At 43.9% G+C, this 23,355-nt stretch overlaps 1 protein-coding gene across 8 annotated transcripts in view; it reads left to right on the forward strand.

Moving 5' to 3' along the window:
- PIK3AP1 (phosphoinositide-3-kinase adaptor protein 1) overlaps window positions 1–20,811 on the forward strand; it is a 126,599-nt gene extending 105,788 nt beyond the window's left edge. For 5 of the 8 annotated variants that reach the window (XM_031652155.1, XM_031652153.1, XM_021943536.2 and 2 more), the window contains 4 exons: window positions 4,420–4,575; window positions 10,223–10,293; window positions 11,838–11,956; window positions 18,415–20,811. In XM_031652155.1, coding sequence (XP_031508015.1) covers window positions 4,420–4,575; window positions 10,223–10,293; window positions 11,838–11,956; window positions 18,415–18,472 — 404 coding nt within the window. In that variant the 3' untranslated portion in view covers window positions 18,473–20,811. The remainder of the gene's footprint in view (window positions 1–4,419; window positions 4,576–10,222; window positions 10,294–11,837; window positions 11,957–18,414) is intronic. The other 3 variants (XM_003904062.5, XM_003904063.5, XM_031652154.1) reach the window with 2 other exon arrangements.
- The last annotated feature ends 2,544 nt before the right edge of the window (window positions 20,812–23,355 follow it).

Consider the following 23,355-nt stretch of genomic DNA (forward strand, 5'->3'; position numbering starts at 1 on the left):
TTAAAACTAGAGTCCATAAGATAGTCCAAAGATAGAAGTGTTGATGAAATGAAACATTTCAGGTTTTTAAATACAGACAGCTTCAAGAAACCTGTGATTTGGCGGTGCACCCAGTGTTTGAAGGCCCAGGAGTCCTAGTGTTGGAGTCACGTGTGCTCAGCAGTCCGGGCTCAAGACCTGAGCCTTCTGGGTCTCATCACATTCTGACCACTCACCTGGGCTCCACCTGGTGCCACTGGAGGTACTGAAGCAGGACAGACGCACATGCAGAGGAGTAGAGGGGTACAGGGATGGACTCTGGGGCCAGCGAGGTTGGGGTCAAATTCCTTCTCACTGCTCACCCCTCACTAGCTGGGAGCTGTGGGCAAGATATTTCACCTCCCTGAGCATCAGTCCTCCTTCGCAAAATGGTAAAAGTGAAAGTGCCCACCCCAGGAGGGAGCACTGAATGAGTGAGGGTATAACCAGTGCCCAGCACAGTGCCTGGCACATGGGAGTACTCCTAAAAGTGTCCGCACTCATGATTACATAGCGGCCCACACACCAGCTGGGGTCCTCTCAGGCAGGGCCATCCAGAATGAATAACAAGTTCTGAAACATTATGCAAGGTTCGCCCAAGGCTGTTCAGGCTGTGAACAAATGATTGATGCCCACCAGTAGCTATAGTCTAAATCAGAATGGTCAATGTCTACAATTTACCAAAAGAACATGGCTTAGTTTGCCCATCTGTATCCCCCATCCCCCACTCTCCAAGAAGCAGACCCTCTGACAAGGACATTTTGGGGAGAGGGATGTTAAGTATTTGTACTTTTTATATCAGGTGCTTTAATCAAGTCATAACTACTGAGAGATTAAACTGTATATAATTAGATACCAAAGAAGAATGACCGGGCACGGCAAGCAATCTATATGGGAGAATGTTCTGCCTGTTGGCCCCAAGGGCCTCCTTGTTAGTGGTTTTTATTGTAATAAAATATACATAACATGAAATTCACCATGTGAACCATTTTAAAGTGTATAATTCAGGCTGGGTGTGGTGGCTCACACCTGTAATCCTGGCACTTTTGGAGGCTGAAGTGGGAGGATCACTTGAGGCCAGGAGTTTGAGAGCAGCCTGGCCAACATGGCAAAACCTTGTCTCTAACAAAAATACAAATATTAGCTGGGTGTGGTGGCACGTGCCTCTAGTCCCAGCTACTCAGGAGGCTGAGGCAGGAGAACTGCTTGAACCCGGTAGGTGGAGATTGCAGTGAGCCAAGGTGGCACCACTGCACTCCAGCCTGGGTGACAGTGCGAGACTCTGTCTCAAAAAAAAAAAAAAAAAGTATACAATTTAGTGGCATAAAGTACATTCACAGTGTTGTGCCAGCATTACCACTTCCATTTCTAGAACTTTTCTCCCCTGATAAGGATTTGAGAGCAAATAGCTGGTGTGGGAGGTGGTCCCAGGGAATGCGGTGGGGGATGGAGAAGTGAGACAGGTAGGAGCCAGTGGGGAACACCCACCTGAGCGATGAGACAGCTGGGACGTTTACACAGCAGCTCCCATCCGCCGCCGTTGGTGGAGGCCTGCTTGGGGAGGGGCACTCATCATTCTGCTGCGAGAAACAGCCTCAGGCAATTGGAAGTTGGACCCTGTACTGCATGCTGAGGTCCAAGGGTGGCATTTGCCAAAGCGAGGGCATCATTTATGGTTGAGTAAATATGACATATTATTGACACACGATAACATTGATCTATAGGAAAATTAGGGTTGATGAATAAGATTTGTGCTTAAAGGATCTTTTCTAAGAATGTAACCCATTCTAAACACAATGACTAATTTTTCATTTGAGAACTTTGTTTGCCTTAGGGAAAAAATATTAATCTTTAATTTGGGTTAGAACGCCAAAGAGAATTAAAAATTAAGACTGTTCTTAATAACTTGACCATTTTTCTTCAACCCCAGGGGATTGTTTGCTCTTACTGGGCTGGTACAGAGCGCTGATGGCGTAGGAAATTAGAGAAGGGCTGGTGAGAGCCATGGCCTCACAGAGAAGATAATCAATATTTGTGTTCTGGGTGTGTCCTGTGGAGCAGGACATAGAGGAGCTAACCGGGTCCCAGGAAACTTGGGTTCTGATTCCCGTTTTGTCACTGAATCACTTTATGATCCAATTCCTTTAACCACTCTGTGCCTCAGTTTCCTCACTGGGGGCTATACCTGACTTACTTACTTAATGGAGAAGTCATGAAGTTTAAAGGAGGTATAATAATGCATCTAAATGCACTTTGGGAAAGCACTATGCAATATAATCGTGATAATTATTCCTAGCATTGTACCTTTATTCAAAGATATCAGGATTTTATAAACATTTGGACTGGTTCTACCTGATTTTTTGAACTTTTGACCCCCTGTTTTTTTCCTGTGTATTTTACTTTCCTTCTTTATAGAACTAGTTGAGATTAAAAAGTTGCCTCCTTGAAGTTAATTAGGCAAACCAGAATCTCCCTTTAAAAAAAAAAGATTTTTGGCTGGGTGCGGTGGCTCATGCCTGTAATCCCCGCACTTTGGGAGGCCGAGATGGGTGGATCATGAGGTCAAGAAATCGAGACCATCCTGGCCAACATGGTGAAACCACGTCTCTACTAAAAATGCAAAAATTAGCTGGGCGTGGTGGCGCATGCCTATAGTCCCAGCTACTCGGAGGCTGAGGCAGGAGAATTGCTTGAATCCAGGAGGTGGAGGTTGCAGTGAGCCAAGGTGGTGCCACTGCACTCCAGCCTGGTGACAGGGCGAGATTCTGTCTCAAACAAACAAACAAATGAACGAATGAACAAACAAAAAATGATCTTTAAAAATCTAGGCCAGAGCTGGAAGAAAAATAAAAAGACTGACACTCATTTGGTCTCTAAGATACTGTGGGTGCCACCCATGTGACAGTGCCCTTGGCTATCTTTTGCCCAAGTAGCTCCAAGCTGGGGTGGGTGTTTCCGTGGCATGGTTGTAGCCAAGAGAGCCCCAGCATGTGAAAAAGACCTGGATTACACAAAAACCTAGGAAGCTGGTTGGACACTTGGACCATACACTACACCTGAAGCCGGAGTCTCCAGATGAGGAAGGCTCATGCCTATGCAAGCCAACAATCCACTCTGATCATTCTCTGTGCCGAATGTTCACTGGGGGATTTGGTGTGCCCTGTCCTCTGGCTGCTCCTTCATCCTGTTCCAGTTTATCCATTCACCCCGCCAGATTTCTGGCTTTGGTAGGTGGAGCCACCTCTGCCCCTGGACTCTCTGAACTTCCTGCCACGCCTGTCCCCTAGAAGGGTAGAGGTAGAGGAGGAAGTGGTACCAGAAGATAAAAGCACACGTCCCCAAAGCTAACACCTCTTCTACCCAAGTTTGTACAGCCACCGCTGTGTAAACCCTGCCCCTGGGCTTGAGAAGGTCCTAGGCAGCCGGGTGAGTCTTGAGCCAGGAGCACATCTTGCCTTCAGGAAGAAGTTGGTGCTGCTGCCCCCAGACTTTTTTTCTACTCATCAGAGGAACTGTTTTCTGCTCCTAGAATCCAGCATTGGAAATGTAGGGAGGAATAGAGATAACCTCTGGGCAGGGCTAAGCCAGTAAGAAGGTCAGGTCAGTGCTTTGTTCGACAAAGGCATCAGCTCTCTTTACCCCATGGGCCTTGCAAGTCACAAAATTCTTCATAGGCCTGAAGGACCTCCTTTCATTAGCTTTCTGGATCATGACTGTGCGTGTGGGCCACCCACCCCACACCCACCCACCCACCATCCATCCCTTATGCAGAGAGCGAGAGGCTGTATGAGCAGTGGTTAAGAGCCTAGACTCCGGAGCCTGGGTTCAAATCCCAGCTCTGCCGCTTACCAGCTGTTTGACAGGACATGCTACGTCACTTCTTTGTACCTTAGTTTCTGCTGGCATTGATGATAATAATATTTATTTCTTGGGTGTTGTGAGGGTTAAATGAGTGAAAAATACCAAAGCTTTCAGAACTGTGCTTGGTGCATAGCGCAGCCTGTTTCTACAGTCAAGGATGGACATACCCCTCCTCAGATAAGGGTAGCGATTCAGAGAGGAGAGCTGTCTTGCTGGAGTTCCACAGCTGCTAAGTGGCAGGGCTGAGGGCCCAAACCTTTCTCTTATGGTTTGTTCTTTCTGCTCCCTGATGCAGAAGCACTTCTCTGTCCCTTTCTCACATTATTCTATCCCTCTCTTCAGTCTCTCAGTGACAGCCACACAGGATTCAGTAGTTTCAGTGCTGAAGGGGAGGGGGCCACCAACCCAGGGCCGCTCCCTCTCCCATGGTCTTTTCCCCTCCCCTCCCCTGCGGGCTCCAGGCGGAGGGAAGCCGCTGGGCAGCTTGCTAGGTGACAGTCTGGTATCTTGACAGCTTATCCCTCTTTCCTCCAATTCCAGACTTGGAGATCACGGTCCCAATTCGGCACTCACAGCACCTGCCTGCGAAAGTGGAGTTTGGAGTCTATGAGAGTGGCCCCAGGAAAAGTGTCATTCCCCCCAGGACGGAGCTGAGACGAGGAGACTGGAAAACAGACAGCACCTCCAGCACAGCAAGTGAGCAGCTGGGGGTGCAGGGGGTGGGGTCTTCTCGGCTGGGCTCCAGCTGGCGCCCTTGGGCCTTAGGAAACATCCTCTTAAGAGCCCAGGAGATCTCCAGTGGGGCCTGGTTTGGGTTTGAGAGGTGTAAAAGGTGGGGCAGAGTTACCGTTTGCCTATGAGGTTTGCTTCGTATCCCATGAAGCCCGGTTACTTGATAATTATTACTCTAGCCCTTTTCTAAATATCAAAACCTAATACTAATAGTTAACATGTATTGAGCATTTACTATATTCTAAGCCTCTTTATAGATTATCTAATTTAATTCTCACTGAAGCTCTATGAAATAGGCACTGTCATCTCTGTTTACTGAGGAGGAAGCAAGAGGCTTAGTGCTCCGGCCTAGGTTAAATAGCTAATGTGGAGTAGCTGGAATTTGAACTCATTCTGGATACAGAGCCAAGACTCTTAGCCACCATTCTTTGCTGCTTCCTCAACTACAACAAAGCAAGGGAAAGGGCACAGAGTCAGAACTATCAGAAAATAATGGACTCAAGTAAAATAAAAAGAAAGAAGAAAAAAAGAAAATAATAGACTCAAATTCGAACATTCCAACTTTACAGGCAAGTTGAGGATCTAATTAGGAAATGCCTTCCTTTTGGCTGGAAGGCTTCAATAGTCATCTGATTGCACAGACAATACAGCCTGATGCACCAGGCAGGAGCTGAGGGCTTTGTTCCCGTATCCAGGGCAGTGTTAGCTGACTCCAGACACACTGGTTCACAAGCCACATAGATCGAGTTTCTCTTATTTCATACATTTCAGTGCTAACAAAACAGCTAGGAAAGCAATAAAGGAGCCAGAGAGCAACTGAATTTCAGGACTCATATCTCCTTAAATGTCGGGCAGAGAACCCCATAACGCATGTTGGAGCAGGAAGGTTATCTAACCCAGGAGTTCTTAATCTTTTCTGCATCACAAAGCTCCTTGAGAATCTGATATATACTTTGGCTCTGTCCCCTAGACCCACGCACAGGTGTATGCATGTGTATGTGTGCACACCCACACAATTTTGCCCACCCATGGACTTAGGTCAAGAACCTCTGAGCTAGTTTTCCTTCATCCTGTATAGATGGGGTATTTGTGACCCAGAAAGAGACAGAATTTTGCCCAAGGTTACATAGCCAGTGAATGGCAAAGGTGCGAGTAGATCCTAGCTCCTTTCTCTTTCAGGTGAATGTTTCTGCCATCATTACCTGTCAAAACAGACCCACAGCCTATCACATGACTGCCTGGGAAGTCTAGTCTGGACAGAGGAGAAAACTTCCCCTTACTTAATGGGGGTGATCATCTGTATGCAAAGCCCACTGGGAGCAATTTGAGAATTCTGACAAGTTCAGGAATGGGAGAGATGTCCTCAGGGATCACAAGTGGCAGAAGGAGCAAGGGACAGCTGGCTATCTCTGTCTCTCAGACCTGTGGAAGAGGAGAGGAGAAGTGGTAGAACCCTCTCAGGGTGAGGACAGTGCATTCCAGGGTTGGTGAGGAGAGTGACAGCTGGAAATTTAACAAGACAAATGCACTAGTTTCAGGTTCAGAGTAATTGAACGGATTTTGTGTATACGTTTTTTGGGGGATAGCCTGGGGTGAGGAGAAGATGGGAAGAATAAACTGTACTTTTCCCCTTGTGCAGTGGTTTAGTGCCCAGGGTTGGCTGGCTTATCTGGTTAGAAAATGTTACTAAATGACAGACCAATGGATTTTACTCTACTTTGTGGCTGTGGTCTGCACCCAGCTCGTTATACAGTTTCCATTATCTATTGCCATGCAATAAACCATGCCAAAACATAGTGGCTTAAAACAACCCTTTATTTATGCCTTATCCTACAACTTAAACAGGACTCAGTGGGGATGGTGGTTCATCTCTCCTCTGTGGCATCGGCTGGGGTCACTCATGAGTCAGCATTCAGCTGTAAGCTCTGCTTGGGCTGGAACATCCAAGGAAACCTCTCATCCTCCAGGGCCTCTCTACACGTGGCCTTTAATTCATAGCCTTTTATATGGCAACAAGATCTGTAGATGGAATAGGCCAAAAGGAAAAGCCCCAGTGTGCTAGTGCCTATCAAGCTTTGGCTTGCATCACACTTGCTAATGCCATATTGGCCAAAGCAGGTCATGTGGCTAAGCTAGAGTGCGGCAGGGGGCAGGAGCATACAAAGGTGTGGATCCTGGGCGGGGGCGTTGACTGGGGGTCACTAGGAGTTAGTCTTACCATCTTGAAATGGATAACGGTGCAGATAGCTGCTTCCGTTAATCAAATGCTTACTCTTTGCGTGCCCTGTGCCAAGCATGTCACCATATTTTCGGGTTCATTTTATATAACAATGCTGTGAGTTTCTAGATAAGAAATTGGAACAGAGAGGATAGGCGACTTGCCCCAAGTCTCTTGGCAAGCAAGCAGGGGGTCTGGGATTCACATCCATATCTTCCTGTGCTTTCAACTGTGGGGATGCACTGCCTTCCAAATAGAAATAGTTCCCATGGCAGGGAGGGAGAGTGAGGATGGCCCAGCTTATCCACTAACTGCCCCTTAACCCCCTGAGTCACACCCTTAAAAAAAGCACTGTTTGTATTATCGTGCAGCTGTCGTCTCTTGGGAACCGTGGAAAAACAGTTGCAGGTTAAATCTGGTTATAACTAAAAATTCAAGCGCCAGATACTAGTGTTATGTTTAAGAGAACAAAAATTTCATAACAGAAAGGTTGTTGACCTCCTAGGTTGTCTGGCCCAAGTTTCTTTTTTTTTTCTTTTTTAAAACAAACTCTAATCTGAAGTGTAACTAAGGTTCTTAAGAATCATAGTATACTTTTATATGGTCATTTTTTTCTCTCACTTATTGATCCACCAAATACTGAGGACAGCTCTGTGTATACTGAGCTAGGCTGTATGCTAGAGAACCAAAGATGAAAAAGAACCAGAGCCTGTCCTTAGGAGGCTTGTAACGGAGGAGAGAAAGTACAAGAGTAGCATGGCATTAGATGCTTGTCCGGTACTTCTCCCCTGATGGTAGAAGCCTACCAAGGGGTGGCCACTGCCCCCCTTCCCCCTGGCAAGTGTGAAGATGATGGGAGCTGGGGTGAGAGTCTCCTAACAACTGTGCAGCCTAGAGGGGATTTGGGCAAGCAAGTCATCAGCCTGGAGAGGAGGAGGGCCAGGGCCAAGGTTCAGAGCCAAACACTGGGGTTGAAGATTTAAGAATGCCAGCAGAAGGGACAGGGGGAACTGATGGCTATGAGTTTCTGGAGTCATGGAGCCGGTGCCTGTGGCAGCTTTATTACTTCTTGCTAGTAGATAAACTTCAAAAGGATTATGGCTCATCATAAGGGAATGTGATGGACAATGAGGAATGGCATGGGGAGGCTTAGCCACAAAGGGATGGGGGCCCTTGGGCCCGAGGGGTTACTTTTAGTTGGGGGAATGTGGGAAGGTTTTGATAGCATTTGTCCTGAGCCTTGGAGACTGAGGAGTCTCAGCTGTGGGCTGGGAAGAGTAGGGAGAAAAAGACAGCCTGGTCCTTGAGCAGTGTTACGTATCGGTAACGAGTAGAAAGCGACAGGATCACGTGTTCCTTTTTTTTTTTTTGAGATGGAGTCTCGCTCTGTCACCCAGGCTGAAGTGCAGTAGCACGATCTTGGCTCACTGCAGGCTCTGCCTCCCAGGTTCAAGCAGTTCTCTGCCTCAGTCTCCCAAGTAGCTGGAATTACAGGCACCCGCCACCACGGCCAGCTAATTTTTGTATTTTTAGTAGATATGGGGTTTCACCATCTTGGCCAGGCTAGTCTTGAACTGCTAACCTCGTGATCTACCCGCCTCGGCCTCCCAAAGTGTTGGGATTACAGGCATGAGCTACTGCACCCGACTCATGTTCCTTAATAAACAAATTCTGCATCCCCTGGATTATAGAAACATTTTGACATATTATTTTAAATTTAAAAATCTGCCCCCTCAAAAGAATTTAAAATTATAATCTTAACCTGCTGTATTCAAGCTAACATCTAAATTAATTTGCTCAAAGTTGATATCAGAATGCAGTCAGAACTATTTTTTGACTACCTATAAACTTACATGACCAGGAGCTATTTGAAGTGGAAATTCAGCAAACCTAAGATCTTGACTATGTTGTTAGTGAGAATATTGGAAAATTAAAGTTAAGATCTCCTTGTTTTTGTTGATTAATTCTTATTCTTTCTTCTTCTCTGCTAGATCACCATGTGCTGGGACTTAAAATGCTGTGCTGTCCAGTATGGTAGCCACTGGCCACATGTGGTTATTTAAATTTTTAAGTTAATTACGACTAAATAAAATTTAAAATTCATTTCCTTGGTTGCACTAGCCATGTTTCCCACTTGCTACCATATTGGATAACACATAATAAAAGATGCCCTGAAAGTTCTATTGGTGGTATTCTAATGATGCAGGTGATAAATTCCCAACTGAAAAGCCTCAAGTGCCTAAACTCACACAGTCACAATTCTGACCATGAACATAAATTATACTTTTGAGGGCCGGGCATGGTGGCTCACCCTGTAATCCCAGCTCTTTGGGAGGCCAAGGTGGGTGGATCATGAGGTCAGGAGTTTGAGATCAGCCTGGCTAACATGGTGAAACGCCGTCTCTACTAAAAATACAAAAATTAGCCAGGCGCGGTGGCATGTGCCTGTAGTCCCAGCTATTTGGGAGGCTGAGGCAGGAGAATCGCTTGAACCTGGGAGGCGGAGGTTGCAGTGAGCTGAGATTGTGCCACTGTGCTCCAGCCTGGGTAACAGAGCAAAACTCAATTTTGGGGGGAAAAAAAATTATACTTTTGAGTGTGTACTTTGCATTTTGTTTTGTGTCAAAGGGTCTGGCCGCTTATTACAAGGCATGTCTGCATGGGTGATACATACCCGTTTGCTAGAATTCCTAAGTAAAAAACTGCAGCAACAAAGTTAGTTTGCAGATTTTAGAAATACCACTGAAGAGCCGAAAATCAGAACACCTTTGCTGTCTTGTCCTTCAATTTGGAGCACTAATATCAAACATGATTTTCATAGGGGTTAAATGGCAATCACATTTTCAAAGCCCTCAGTCAATGGTAGCAGTAATGCCAAAGTTAGTCATCAAAAAGTAAATTTTTTTCATGCTGAAAGAAAAACTGAACTCTAATAAAATGGTATAAGGCTGGACATAGTGGCTCACACTTGTAATTCTAGCACTTTGGGAGGCTGAGGCAGGAGGATCTCTTGAGCCCAAGAGTTGAAGACCAGCCTGCTCAACAGAGTGAGATCCTGTTGCTACAAAAAAAAAAAAAAAAAAAAGAAAGAAAGAAAATTGGCTAGGCGTGGCGGCACACACCTGTAGTCCCAGCTACTTAGGGGGCTAAGGCAGGAGGATTGTTTGTGTCCAGGAGTTTGAGGCTACCGTGAGCTGTGATCATGCCACTGCACTCCAGCAAGACCTTGTCTCTAAAAAAACAAAAAGTATAAGATGGCCAAAGTTTGAAGAACCCCATACTTACAGCTTATGTATTATTTATATCAATAAAACTAAGTAAGTGCTAGAGTTCTCTATTTTATTTTAGCCTGAAAGAATCCTCAATCCGGCTGATTTTCTTTCTACCCTTTAGGTAGCACGAGTAATCGCTCCAGCACCCGGAGCCTCCTCAGTGTGAGCAGCGGGATGGAAGGGGACAATGAGGTGAGAACTGGGACTCCACCCCACCTATCTTGTCCTAGGGGTCGTTTCATCGCAAGAGATAGAAACCCAGGTGAAAGGAGCCAGACACAGAAGGTCATATATTATAGGATTCCATTTATATGAAATGCCAGAGTGGGCAAATCCACAGAGACAGTTTGCAGATTGGTGGTTGCCAGGGCTGGAGGGAGGAGGAATGGGAAGAAACTGCTTAATGGGGACAGGGGTATTAGTCAGGGTTCTCTAGAGGGATGTGTGTGTGTGTGTGTGTGTGTGTGTGGCATTTATTAAGTAGTATTAACTCACACAATCACAGAGTCCCAAAATAGGCTGCCTGCAAGCCGAGGAGCAAGGAAGCCAGTTCAAGTCCTCAGAACAGGAGAACTTGGAGTCCAGTGTTTGAGGGCAGGAAGCATGCAGCATGGGAGAAAGATGTAGGCTGGGAGGCTAAGCCAGTCTCTCCTTTTCACATTGTTCTGACTGCTTTATATCACTGGCAGCTGACTAGATAGTGCCCACGCAGATGAAGGGTGGGTCTGCCTCCCCCAGTCCACTGACTCAAATGTTAATCTCCTTTGGCAACACCCTCACAGACACACCCAGGATCAATACTTTGCATCCTTCAATCCAATCAAGTTGACAGTCAGTATTCACCATCTCACAGGGTTTCTTTTTGGGTGATGAAAATGTTTTAAGACTAGACTAGATAGAGGGTGCACAACATTATAAATATACTCAATGCCACTGAATTGTCCACTTTAAAATGGTTACGTTTATGTTAACTTCACCTCAATAAATAGAACAGAAGGAAGGAAAGGAAGGAAGGAAATAGCTGGAAATCCACTCTTACTAGTGAAACCAAAAGGGGCATCTGTGGGAAGGAGCTGATGAGTCTCAGGGGATCCAGGGTTAGGGGCCACCCTTCGGGGCTGGATTAGGAGCTGCAGGACCTGCCAGAGGGAGCCGGGGTCACTGTTCTGTGTGTCCCAGACCCAAAAGTTCTTTGGTCTCTGCTTCTCTGCATACGTCCGCTTCTTTCCCCTCACACTGCTGCCTTCTGCTTCTCCAGTCCCCTGAGTCCACTAGGCCTCCGAGCAGGGAGTAAGTTGCTCCTTTAGGTTGAGGCCCCATTCCAAGTTGGCTCAATTTGGGACATGTGTCTAGCTTGATCCAGGGACCAGTGGCTGGGACAAGCAGGAGGGGCCACATGGGTCACTGCCAACTCTGAAGCCTTCTGAGAAGGGTCCTTAGGTGGGCATTTCTAAGAAGCTTCCACCTGATGCTGATGCTGACCAGCCACAGGGCACACTTTGAGTAGCAAGGAATTAGAATTCAGGCAATTAATGATCATTGGGGCCAGACTGTCATCCTCAGTGACTTCAGGAGGAAATGGAAAGCTGCCAGGTATGGCTGGGTTGATTTTCAGTTTGCGAACAACCTTCAGCCCCAGCCTAAGGAGGACCAAGGGGCTTTTGGGTTATGGTTGTCCAGCTGTGCTGGTTGCTGAATGTAGTTTTCGCCTTTCTTTCTCATCTTGTTTGCTGTAGGATAATGAAGTCCCTGAGGTTACCAGAAGCCGCAGTCCAGGTCCCCCACAAGTGGATGGGGCACCCACCATGTCCCTTGAGAGACCCCCCAGGGTGCCTCCGAGAGCTGCCTCACAGAGGTAACATCAAAACTGATATGAAATTTTTCCCTTATCTCTGAATCCTAGGGGAGAATAGGACTTGGAAACACCTAAGATGACTAAAGAATAAGCACAGAGCTGGGCGCAGTGGCTCATACCTGTAATCCCAGCACTTTGGGAGGCCAAGGCGGGTGGATCACAAGGTCTGGAGATCGAGACCATCCTGGCTAATATGGTGAAACTCCATCTCTACTAAAATACAAAAAATTAGCTGGGCATGATGGCACACACCTATAGTCCCAGCTACTCGGGAGGCTTAGGCAGGAGAATCGCTTGAACCCGGGAGGCAGAGGTTACAGTGAGCTGAGATCATGCTCCACACTGCACTCTAGTCTGGGCAACAGAGCGAGACTGTCTCAAAAAAAAAAAAAAAAAAAAAAAAGAATAAGCACAGAGCTAACTGAAATGCCTGCTCCATTGGACATATTTTAATATGGACCCTTCATTAATTAAGTGATGCATTATTTAGTTGCAAATACTTTAAATAGCAAATGCAATGTTTCATAAATGAAATACATTGAAAAATGTCAACTTTTAAAATACTTTTTATCCATTTGGCTAGAATTCAACTCTCCAATAACTAATTCCCTTGGCTGGACTGTAGGGACAGTGCCTTTTGGGGAACAGAAAATATGAAGGAATTGGAAATGAAAATGCAGGTGACAGGCCACATCGTATGGTGGTGGGAAGCCTGATTCTAGAGCCCCCCTACCTGGGGTCAAGTCTCCAGCAGCTGTTTGCAAACTTGCAAGAACTATTTAACTTTAACTTTCATGTATTTCAATTTCCTTTTTTTTTTTTTTTTGAGATAGATTCTTGCTCTATTACCCAGGCTGGAGTGCAGTGGTGTGATCTTGGTTCACTGCAACCTCTGCCTACTGGGTTCAAGTGATTCTCCTGCCTCAGCCTCCCAAATAGCTGGGATTACAGGTACCTGCCACCATGCCCGGCTAATTTTTGTATTTTTAATAGAGACAGGGTTTCACCATGTTGACCAGGCTGGCCTCGAACTCCTGACCTCAGGTGATCTGCTCGCCTCGGCCTCCCAAAGTGCTGGGATTACAGACATGAGCCGCCATGCCCAGCCTCAATTTCTTTGTCTATGAAATGGGGATAATAACAGAACTTTCTGCAGAGTCATAAGCATTGAGTTCTTGGCCTATAGTAAGAACTCAGCAATATAAGTGATTTTTTATTTTATACAAGAGAGGAGTTAATATCTAGAGATTTGAAGATGAGCATTAGACCAAAGAATTTGACTAATTTACTAGACTCTGATGTATGCCTTTGTTTATATGATACTTGGGCCTCTGGTAGGAACCTTTTTATGGTCTGGTCTTGTGGAGTACGGAAAAAGTGGTCACAGCTAGCTGTGAGTCCACAGATGCAGAAAGGAGCCCTTGGGAATAAAAGCCAAGGCCTGTCTTAGGAGTTAATTCTTTGATGTTTAAAATAAAATGGTCATGTGTTGATGGGGCATAAGGAAGGAGGAAGCTTTTCTTCAACCAGGGTTTTGGTTTGGTTTTTGCATTTTGAAACTTTTAGATGAAGCTCATCAGTGGAATTTGTTGAGAAAGTGCAACAAGGAGGCCTTTCTTCTGGTTTTCTGGAAAGAGAAGCTGGCTCTGTGCTAAGGATCTTTCCATTTCTCCCTTTGCTATTTATCACTTTCCCATGTGCTCACAGCAACATTTGTGTGTTGGCACTTGCTACTCAAACATCGCCCAGGCCCAAGCTGTGCCACATCCACTGGGCACGCCTCCCTGGTGTAGACTGGAGGGCATGGATTAGAATATTAGTCCTGGAAGGAAGCTTAGCAGCAATCTAGTCCCATCACCTGAATTTGCATTGTGCTCTGTTGCTGGAAAATTATTACATAGTTGGTGATTGGAGGGCTTACCAAGAGCAGTGATGGTGATAAATGCTGTTATTTATTGAAACTTACTATGTGGCAGGTATTCTGTTAAACATACTAAATGCATTATCCTGTTTAATTCTCTCCACAATCCTAAGAGGTAGGTATTTAGTGTTATCCCATTTTGCAGATGTAGAAACTGGGGCTTGAGATTGGGTTGAGACTTGCTCTGTGTGGCAAACCTACCAGACTTCATCTCATAGGCATTGTTTTATACCTATCCAAGAAAGTCTAAGTATTAGAGGAGGAGGTTCAAGATCCAAGGCCTTTTATTCCAGAAGGTTGAGGACTTTGAAGGCAGTTGTCTAAATGTACCAAGATAAAAGAGTTGTCAAGTTTGAAACTTTAGCTATAAAATTTCGGTGGGATTTTGTTAACAGAAGAGAAAGAGAAAACAACCAGGGAAACAGGTTCCAAAAATTAAAGGATAGAAACTAGGAAGCATATAAATTTGTAAAAAGAGATGGTGGTTGAGTTGTTTGGGGAGTCTGGAAGCATGTTATGATAGAGATGGGGAGAGAAAAGGAGGAAAACATTTTTTGCTAAAGAAATAATGTTTACAAAGCAGTTTGTAATTGATAGAACTTAGGGTTTGGGTGCATTTTTGGTGTGAAAAAAGATGTGTGAGTACGCAATTTTCACAATAAAATAAGGAGATATTTGAGCAGATAATAAAATGGGTCTCTCTCCAGAATGGCTTCAATGCTTGACCTGCTTACAGACAGGATTGAAGGCTGGCGTTGGTGTCCTAGACTCCACTGTCAGATCTGGGAATCAGCACTTCTTCTCTGCCTGTGTTCTAACCTCCCCGCTAACCCCTAGCCCAAACCAAACAGCACTGGTGGTACAGCCTCCATCCCACTCCATCCCAGTTCTGGTCCATGCTTCTGCTCACTCTACATGCTGTCCCACAGCTTGAACTGCCACCAGCAGACAAAGACCCCAAGTCTCCATCTCCATCTCAGCCTTCTCTTTCCTACAGTTGACAGGGGATCTTCACTCAGGGACCCCACCAGTATCTCAAACATAGCCTGTGCAAAACTGAACTCATCGACGCACCTACCATTCTCTACCCCAAACTGCCTTCTTCTCATGAGTTCCCAGCCTGAGATAGTGGGACCATTCTCTCCCTTCCCTAAGCCCCAAACCTGGGAGTCATCCTTGATCCCTGCCCCCCTCACAGCTCTCATATCCAGTGTGTCTTCAGGCTCTGTCCATTCTGCTGCTCTTTCAGCTGTTAGATCCACCCTCTTTTCCATCTGCTAGCACCTAAGTTCATTCTTGAAGGCCCACACTTACCTCCCTTCCTCCAATCACTCCCTCCTCCACATTGCAGTCAGAGTGCCCTTTCTAGAACAGGAATAGCTGATGATGCCATTGCCTGGCATACAAGCCTTCACATTTAATTCTGTGTATTTCAGCATTCTTTGGTTCTGCCTAGCTCAAGTCCTACCCCTCTCCTGTATTCACCAATGCTCTGCCACTCTGTACTGTTTCTTTGCCCAATCTGTTGCTTTTGCCTGGAATGCTGTCTTCCTCCTCCCTTCTACTTTCTGCTTAGAAAATTCCTATACATCCTTTAAGACTCAGTTCAAACATCACCTCCTCTGTGAAGCCCTCTCTAATGTTCCCATGCAGAGTGAATCTTCTTTTGGTTTCCCAAGCATTCCTATTATATTCTATACTCTAATAATACACTCTGTGTTGCAACCCTTGTGTAGATGTGTCTCCTCAATGAATGGTGAACCTGTGAGACACTACTTTTGATTTTTAATTTTTTTTCTCCTATCCCTAGTGCCTGGCAGAGTAACTGGCACATACTAGGAACTTAAAAGATATTCACTGTGTTAAGTGAATGGATGGAAGGATACATTGGTATTATTTGGGTTGGACTTCCGGAGCTCCTAAAAAAGTAGCCATCAAGTCATCTACCACCATATACAGGTGGGTTATAGATGAGTGAAAGGAACTTCACACTCCTGGCCTGGCACAGTGGCTCATGCCTGTAATCCCAGCACTTTGGGAGGCCAAGGCAAGTGGATCCCTTGAGCTCAGGAGTTTGAGACCAGCCTGGGCAACACGGCAAAACCCCATCTCTACAAAAAAAAAAAAAAAAAATTAGCTGGGTGTGGTGGTGTGTGCCTGTAGTCTCAGGTACTTGAGAGGCTGAGGTGGGCAGACTGCTTGAGCCTGGGAGGTTGAGGCTCTAGTAAGCTGTGATTGCGTCATTGCACTCCAGCCTAGACGACAGAGTGAGACCATGTCTCAAAACAAACAAACAAACACTATAATTACAGGTCTAAAATTATGAATAAGTTTCCTTGAGATGTAGCTTCCAATCTTTAGCTGGAGTTGTTCCTCAGAATGAAACCTAGAGAGGGTATGCCCATAGGCTCACTCCAACTGCAGAGTGTGGCAGCAGAAAGAGGAAGAGGGGCTGGGAGGAAATCATGGCTGTCTTTGTGGTGGAAGATAAAATGTAAGGCTCATGAGGCATAACTGGGGAACAGATTTCAGAGTAGATGTTTAATCATCATTATTATATTATTAGCTTTACTTGCTGAGTGCCTACTCTAAGCCACAAACTGCTACCTACTTTCCTACTGTCATCTCCAAGCCTCACATGGTACTCCAACGTAGGGATCAGTACCTCTGTTTGGCAGATGAGAAAACAATTTCAGAGGCGCTGAACTTGCACACACAGAGATGTATGCATAAATGTCTATGCTATATGTTCCTATAGGTTCTGAATCTCCCCCATCAAAACACTCTGTAGAGTTTCCTGATTTTTGCCTATTGTCCGTCTCATCCACACACTTGTAACATCTTGAGGGCCTAATCCATGACCACTTTACTTGCTGTTATATCCCATACCCAGAAGTAGATATAAAGTAAATTAATGTTTGTTGAAAGAAAGAAAGAGTGAAAGAAAGATGGTAGAGAGGCAGGCAGGCTAAATTTGCTCAGGTAAAAGTGGGATCGTGTCCTTTGGCTTTCTCCTATAACCCCAAGCTCACAGGGCAGGCTGAAGAGACAGAAGGAGACCATCCTTTTGTTTTCATGGTATGAAGCTCAGTCACTCAGTGACAACCAGACAAAGCCATCTAATCCTGGGACTAGGGCGGGACCTCCCAAGGTTGTCTGTGATTCTTATTTTCTGCTACTGCCTCCCTCTTTTGCTCCTGAGGCAGCCCCTCTTTTCCCAACTCTGTTGTCATTTCCTTGACCTACACAAACCTTGCATTCAAGAGACATTTAGTACATATTTACTCATTGATTCGATCAATCCTCAAGTATGCAACTCCAGGGTAGCACAGTTCAATTATAGCACCTAACAAAGCTCTTTTTCTTTTTGACTTGCTTCCAAGGGAATTAAATATTGGTTTTACAGCACACACGTGGAAATGCCATCTGTAATCCTTGAACCTGTCTGTAAATAGACTCACCCTAGTCTACCTGGAACGTCATTTAAGACTGTTCAAAAACCATACAGAGTAACATGGAGGGAAGTTTCTAGGAAGGCAGATGCAGAGTTTGGATAACAGTTATCCCATGAGGAAGCAGTCGTGAGAAGCAGGCTTTGGAAATTCCAATTCCTCTCTCAACAGATCTCCCTACTACAGTGTGTCTCCTGCGTGGCTATTAGAATTGGTGGTGTTTTAAAATCTAGGTTTCATTATTATTTAGGTATGGCAAAGTCAACAGCTCAGGAGACAACTGCCATTGAAGAGATAGTTTGATATACTTACAGATCCCAAAAGAGGGGTACATCACCCCATAGGGGGCTACATGGGGAAGCATCAGGGCCAGTAAGGAGGCAGAGGAGCAGGGAAAAATGTGGACAAGAGCTTTTATTGTGGTTTCCATGGGTGAGGCTGGGTAAGATTTAGAATTGGCTAGTTTGAATAATTTCATTGGCTCTGAGGCATTAAGGGCTGACCCTCATCGTCTGGTAACTGGCCCTAGGGTGATAAGGGCAAGTGGATGGTGGCCCCGTAAAGTAGAGTGTGAAAGCCCCATAGAGGAGGTGGTTGGGGCATGCATCTGGACTGGTTGGTTTACATATGAAAGGCCTGTTTAGCACTGGAAGGCAGGTAGCTTGTTTCCTGTTTCTAGGAATTAGCTTATCCTGGGAGGGGCAGTCTCTCCAGGGTCAGCAAGGCCCCAAGATGGCAAAGTATCAGATAATGAAAGGGTTAGTGAGTACAACTGGTTGGGGAGGGAAACTATTCAAAAGCTTTGCGGCTTGAGTCCTATCCTCTAGAGCTTAGAATGCAATGGGTCTGGATGGATCCTTGGAACTGGTATTTTTAAAATCTCCACTGGTGTTTCTAATGTGCCGCCAGGATTGCAAGCCACAGCTAGCATGTGTGTCACTCAGACATTCATATGTGTGTCCTGTCTCATTAATTGAGGATTGTGTCCTTTGCATAGTATACCAAGTTTGCAACAAACTGTGCATTCCTAAGAACTATTTAATCAAATTAGTTTTTAAATAGAGTTGCTTTATCTTTCATTTCAGGCCTCCGACCAGGGAGACCTTCCATCCTCCTCCACCTGTTCCACCCAGAGGACGCTGATTCCACCTCCTAAAACCTGCCTACTTCAGGACTTTTAAGATTCACAGTCTTCAGCCTGTTAATGATGTCTTCATGTTGAGTTTTACGGCATGACTGTTGACCTTAAGATCAGTCTCGTTGCTGACAATATTGCAGCCCTGCTGGTTTGGGCTTGCCTCGAAGACTTTATTAAGGCATGAAGAAGTGAAAAACTAAGGGCTTTATTCACCATCACCAAGTATATTGAACCATATACTTAAAAAGGATGAAGACTTAATTGAAATACTTACCTCTAATTTGCTATATCAGAAGCCTAAAAAGAATGATCATAAATGTACTTTACCAGTGATTTTACTGAAATGCACTTATATTAGTCTTTATGTATTTGCTAGTTCAGCCTCATTTCTAGAAGAGGTTATAATGTAAGATTTGTAGTATTCAAGTAAGAAGATAAGTGACCTAATTTTAAAATAATTCTTCTACTTTTCTGTATATTCAGCAGGGTATTTAAGTGCTAGGGCTGGTCACACACAACAAATTGAAAAAGACTAGACAGTGATTAGTACAAACTCCTCTTATACAGAAGGCAAGTCTGAGGTTCCACAGAAGTCTGGAACCAAGACTACTCAGTTGGTTAAACAGTTAGTCTAGACTGGGCCTGCTCGTTCTAGGTCACCACATTTTCTATCTCCAAATAGCCAGCTCCTCTCTCCCTCAAGAAATGCCCAGATGTAGAAATTCATCAGTGCCTACTGGTCTTGCAGAATTTTCCATCTTCCATATCTCCCAGGGATAAGACTACCAAATTTGTTTGTTTTCTTTTCAATTTGGGAATTTATACTTCACTATGGTTTCAACACAGTTATGTTTCCAGAGAACATCTAGAAGTGGTTGGAAACCAGAAGCTGGGGATTCCCAGGACCCCACTTAGTGCTCTGTTTCCTTTATAGGTTTTAGTTCTGGTCATAAAGAGAGAGAGGAGGACCTTTGACTTTTTCTTTGTTGAGGGTTCTGAGGAGGAAAAACAAACCTAAAATAGAAATACAGTCAACCTTTCAAATCCATGGGTTCTGTGTCCGTGGATTCAACCAACCTTGGATCAAAAATATTTGAAAAACAATCTACAAAGTTTCAAAAAGCAAAACTTGAATTTGCTGCATGCCAAGAACTATGTTGAATTCATGTAAATGAAGTGATGTGTAGGCATTATATTAGATATTATAAGAAATCTAGAAATGATTTAAAGCATACAGGAGGATGTGTGTAGGTTATATGCAAATACTATGCCATTTTATATACGGGACTTGAGCATTTGTGGATTTTGATATTGGGGGATCCTGGAACCAATCTCCATGGATACCAAAGTACCACTGTAGTTATCTATTTTTTACATACTTATTATTACCATCACGCTTGGTAAATCCATTTTTGCATAGAATGTGGAGCCTTAACATATATCATGAATTTGGAGTCCCTGGCACATACATCTACCTTCAAATCGGAGGTCCTTAATGATGCCTAAACATACAGTAAAATTAGAATCAGAACTATTCCTTTAAAAAATATTCGAAATGTGTTTTTTTCCCATGGGGTTATTCTCTATCCCACACAAAATTTAAAAATCCACATTAATGATCCATTTAAGTACAGTTTTATTAGGTCCTTTTCTAATGATTAAAGGTTCTTTCTCAATTTCATTCCTCAGTCCTGCAAATAAGGACTCTTACTGAAGAGTACTGAAACAAGGACTCTTAACAGCTTCTGGAGTCTTGGGTTTTGTTTTTGTTTTTTGACATAAAATACACTATTGGCCATGTCCATCACGAGAGTGTTTATAGTAATTAATTATACTATAATTGCACAGGGCCTGGCACTTAGTAGCATTCTGCAAATGTTCCCTCAGTGGTCCTTTTACTCTCCTTGTCACTTATTTTGGAGAAATAGAGGCACATGAGATAAGAAGAAGAAGAATTTCGATGTTGGTATGCTCGCCCTTACTGTTACTTATAGACAGGCTCCATCGTAGGCAAATTTGAATTTGATTAAAGTGATATTTTAAAAATAGGGCTGGGAAAAATATTCAGTAACTGTAAGCCCCCTTTTGGATAAAGTGACATTTTAAAAATAGGGCTGGGAAAAATATTCAGTAACTGTAAGCCCCCTTTTGGATGCCAAATTTAGAATTTTGTACATTCTCTTATGAACAAGCATTTAGATTGTAACATGGTAAAGCCTATTACCAGCCAATGTTGTTAGCATCTTTGTATGCACATCACTGTTTGTGCAATATATGAATATTTTGTTGCATTGTATTCTTATATAAAAATAAGTAGAAAACATAAAATTGAAATTGCTGATGAGAAGCCTGTGTCTCATGAATGTGATACACTTGAGACATGGATGGAACCGATCAGGAGTGCCAAGTCAAAAGCGGCAGAATCTTAAGCCCTCACTGGTTGTTCCTTTAACATCCAAGATGGTTGGTTATATGTAAAAGAAGAAAATGAAAGAATTTGGATGAAACACTGGGACTGTCTTATCAAAGAATGTCTATAATGATGAGGTGAAAATTTTCATTTTCCAGAAACAGAACTGCTCATTTATAACATAAATATATTCAACTTCCACATACTCAACACATGTGTACACATTTTTAGGAATACATTATGTAACAAAACCATGGATTTCCAATACAATGAGGATCAGAAACGACACTACAAGCTAGGGTTCAAAGAAACCATTTAAAAGTTTTCTACATATGCTTAGGCAGACAGCTCTGCTGCCACCATCCTTGCCCAAGATTTTACAAGCTGGCTCCATAGAAAGTGAAGCTGTTGGGTATATTCACCACCATTGCCTTTGCCCCTAAGGTAAGTTGGCCTCCAGTTCCTAGGCTAGCACTTTTATTTCATCTTATATTAAAACCTAGGAGCAGATAATCCAACTATATAAGCAACAAAGTATGAAGACTGAGAGACTATTTTTTTTTTTTTGAGACAGAGTTTTGCTCTTGTCACCCAGGCTGGAGTGCAGTGGTGCCATCTTGGCTTACTGCAATTTCCACCTCTTGGGTTCCAGTGATTCTCCTGCCTCAGCCTCCCGAGTAGCTGGAATTACAGGCACTTACCACCACGCCTAGCTAATTTTTCTATTTTTAGTAGAGACAGGGTTTCACCATGTTGGCCAGGCTGGTCTCGAACTCCTGACCTGAAGTGATCCACCCATCTCGGCATCCCAAAGTGCTGACATTACAGGCGTGAGCCACTGTGCCCAGCTGAAGACTGAGAGACTATGAACAAGAGGTTGGTGTTGTAATCTAATAATTTAACTGGACATATTTAACGATGTGAACAGTCTCTAATGCTCTGCCTTAATTACACAAAGTGGTAATATATAGATGACTTCCATGAATATTTTTTACAAGTTAAGCTAAGTTACACACTCCCTTTTAGCTTTGTTGTTACAAAAAAAAAAAAAAAAAAAAAAAGGTTCTAGTCATTCCCATATCACTAGGATTTTTAGATCCCTATCCCATATGCCCCAGGAAGTAAGCTGGTTTTCTGTGTTCCTCCTTCAAAGAATAGTGTGTGGTTTTGCAGCTGGTTGGTGGAGGAAGCATTAGTAACAGATTTATTTCTGAGAAAGACAAGCAGTTAATTTGGATAATTCTGAAAAATTCTTCCTAAACATTAATCCTCAATTTTGAGGGATCTGCCTGTATAAATATTTGCTTTGGTTTGATAAATTGTGCTCTGTTCATTTCCAAGCAAGTTATTAAGAACATAAAATGGTCTTCTTCATTCATTCCTGCTGGCCAGATACTGTGTTCACCAGGGTGGTGAGGGGATGAGTAGGAGGTTGAAAGATATATTCTGAATTCTGAGGCACAACTTGGAATTCATTTTCTCATAAAAATCATAAAAAATAGGTTCGTAGGTGTTCTGTGTGGGAAACACGCACGGGGAGAAGACACACACACAATACCTTTAAGGGTAAACAAGCTTTATCCCATGTAAATGGCAATGCAGATATAAGCAAATGATATAATAAGCAAATTGCAATGGGAAGGGAGAAGGAAAAAGATATATGTATAATATACATACATATTTACACTCACCAGACTATGGAGGATTCACCACCAGATTGGGAAGCAACAGCCTGGGCTCCACAGTCAGCCACTCATCCATGTAGACAAGGAGAGGTCTCGAAGCTTTGGCACAGTCTGGAACCCTAGCTGTTTTTGTAATGAGTTGTTTGGCATGAGGTCCAGTCATGAGGGCCCTTTGTGACGGGGCTCAAGGAACTTTGTGTTCCTTGAGCCAACTTGTTTTTGTGGTTGTCTATTGTTTTTCAATAACTAACGTATAGGAAAAGATTGAAATAGAGATTTATCCGAAACAACACTGGATGAATGTCTCAAAGGGCTCACACAATCCGTTCTGGGACTTGGTGACCATTGTTTGTGTCCATGTTCAATTTAGTTCACATTTAATATTTAGGCTAGTCGCCAAAGCCCATTTAGGATAAACTTTGCTATCTCTGCAGTAAGAGTTAGCATGGTGTAGGGAAGAGAAGATTGTTTTGGAAGCCAGGAAACCTGGTTTTTTATTTTGGTGTGCTACTTACTTGACCAGTTCATATAACTTGACTACATTGTTCTATGTTTCATCACCTATGAAGTGGAGAGTTGTGTCTTTGGTAACAGTCTAGGTCCCTTCAACTCTGTTAAGTCTAAGTCTCAGAAAGAGGGTGTGGAATCGCTTTGTCGGAAGAAGCAGGGAGACAGCCTTAGTGGCGTCACCACCTAACTGGCAAGGCTCTTTTTATTATGTGGCACCTGCTGTTCTTTGCTCTGTCTCACTGTTATATCAGTTAAAGAACTGAGAGACAGTGAAAGAGGAACC

The sequence above is a fragment of the Papio anubis genome, chromosome 11 (genome assembly GCF_008728515.1).
Source record: "Papio anubis isolate 15944 chromosome 11, Panubis1.0, whole genome shotgun sequence".
Classification (NCBI taxonomy): domain Eukaryota; kingdom Metazoa; phylum Chordata; class Mammalia; order Primates; family Cercopithecidae; genus Papio; species Papio anubis.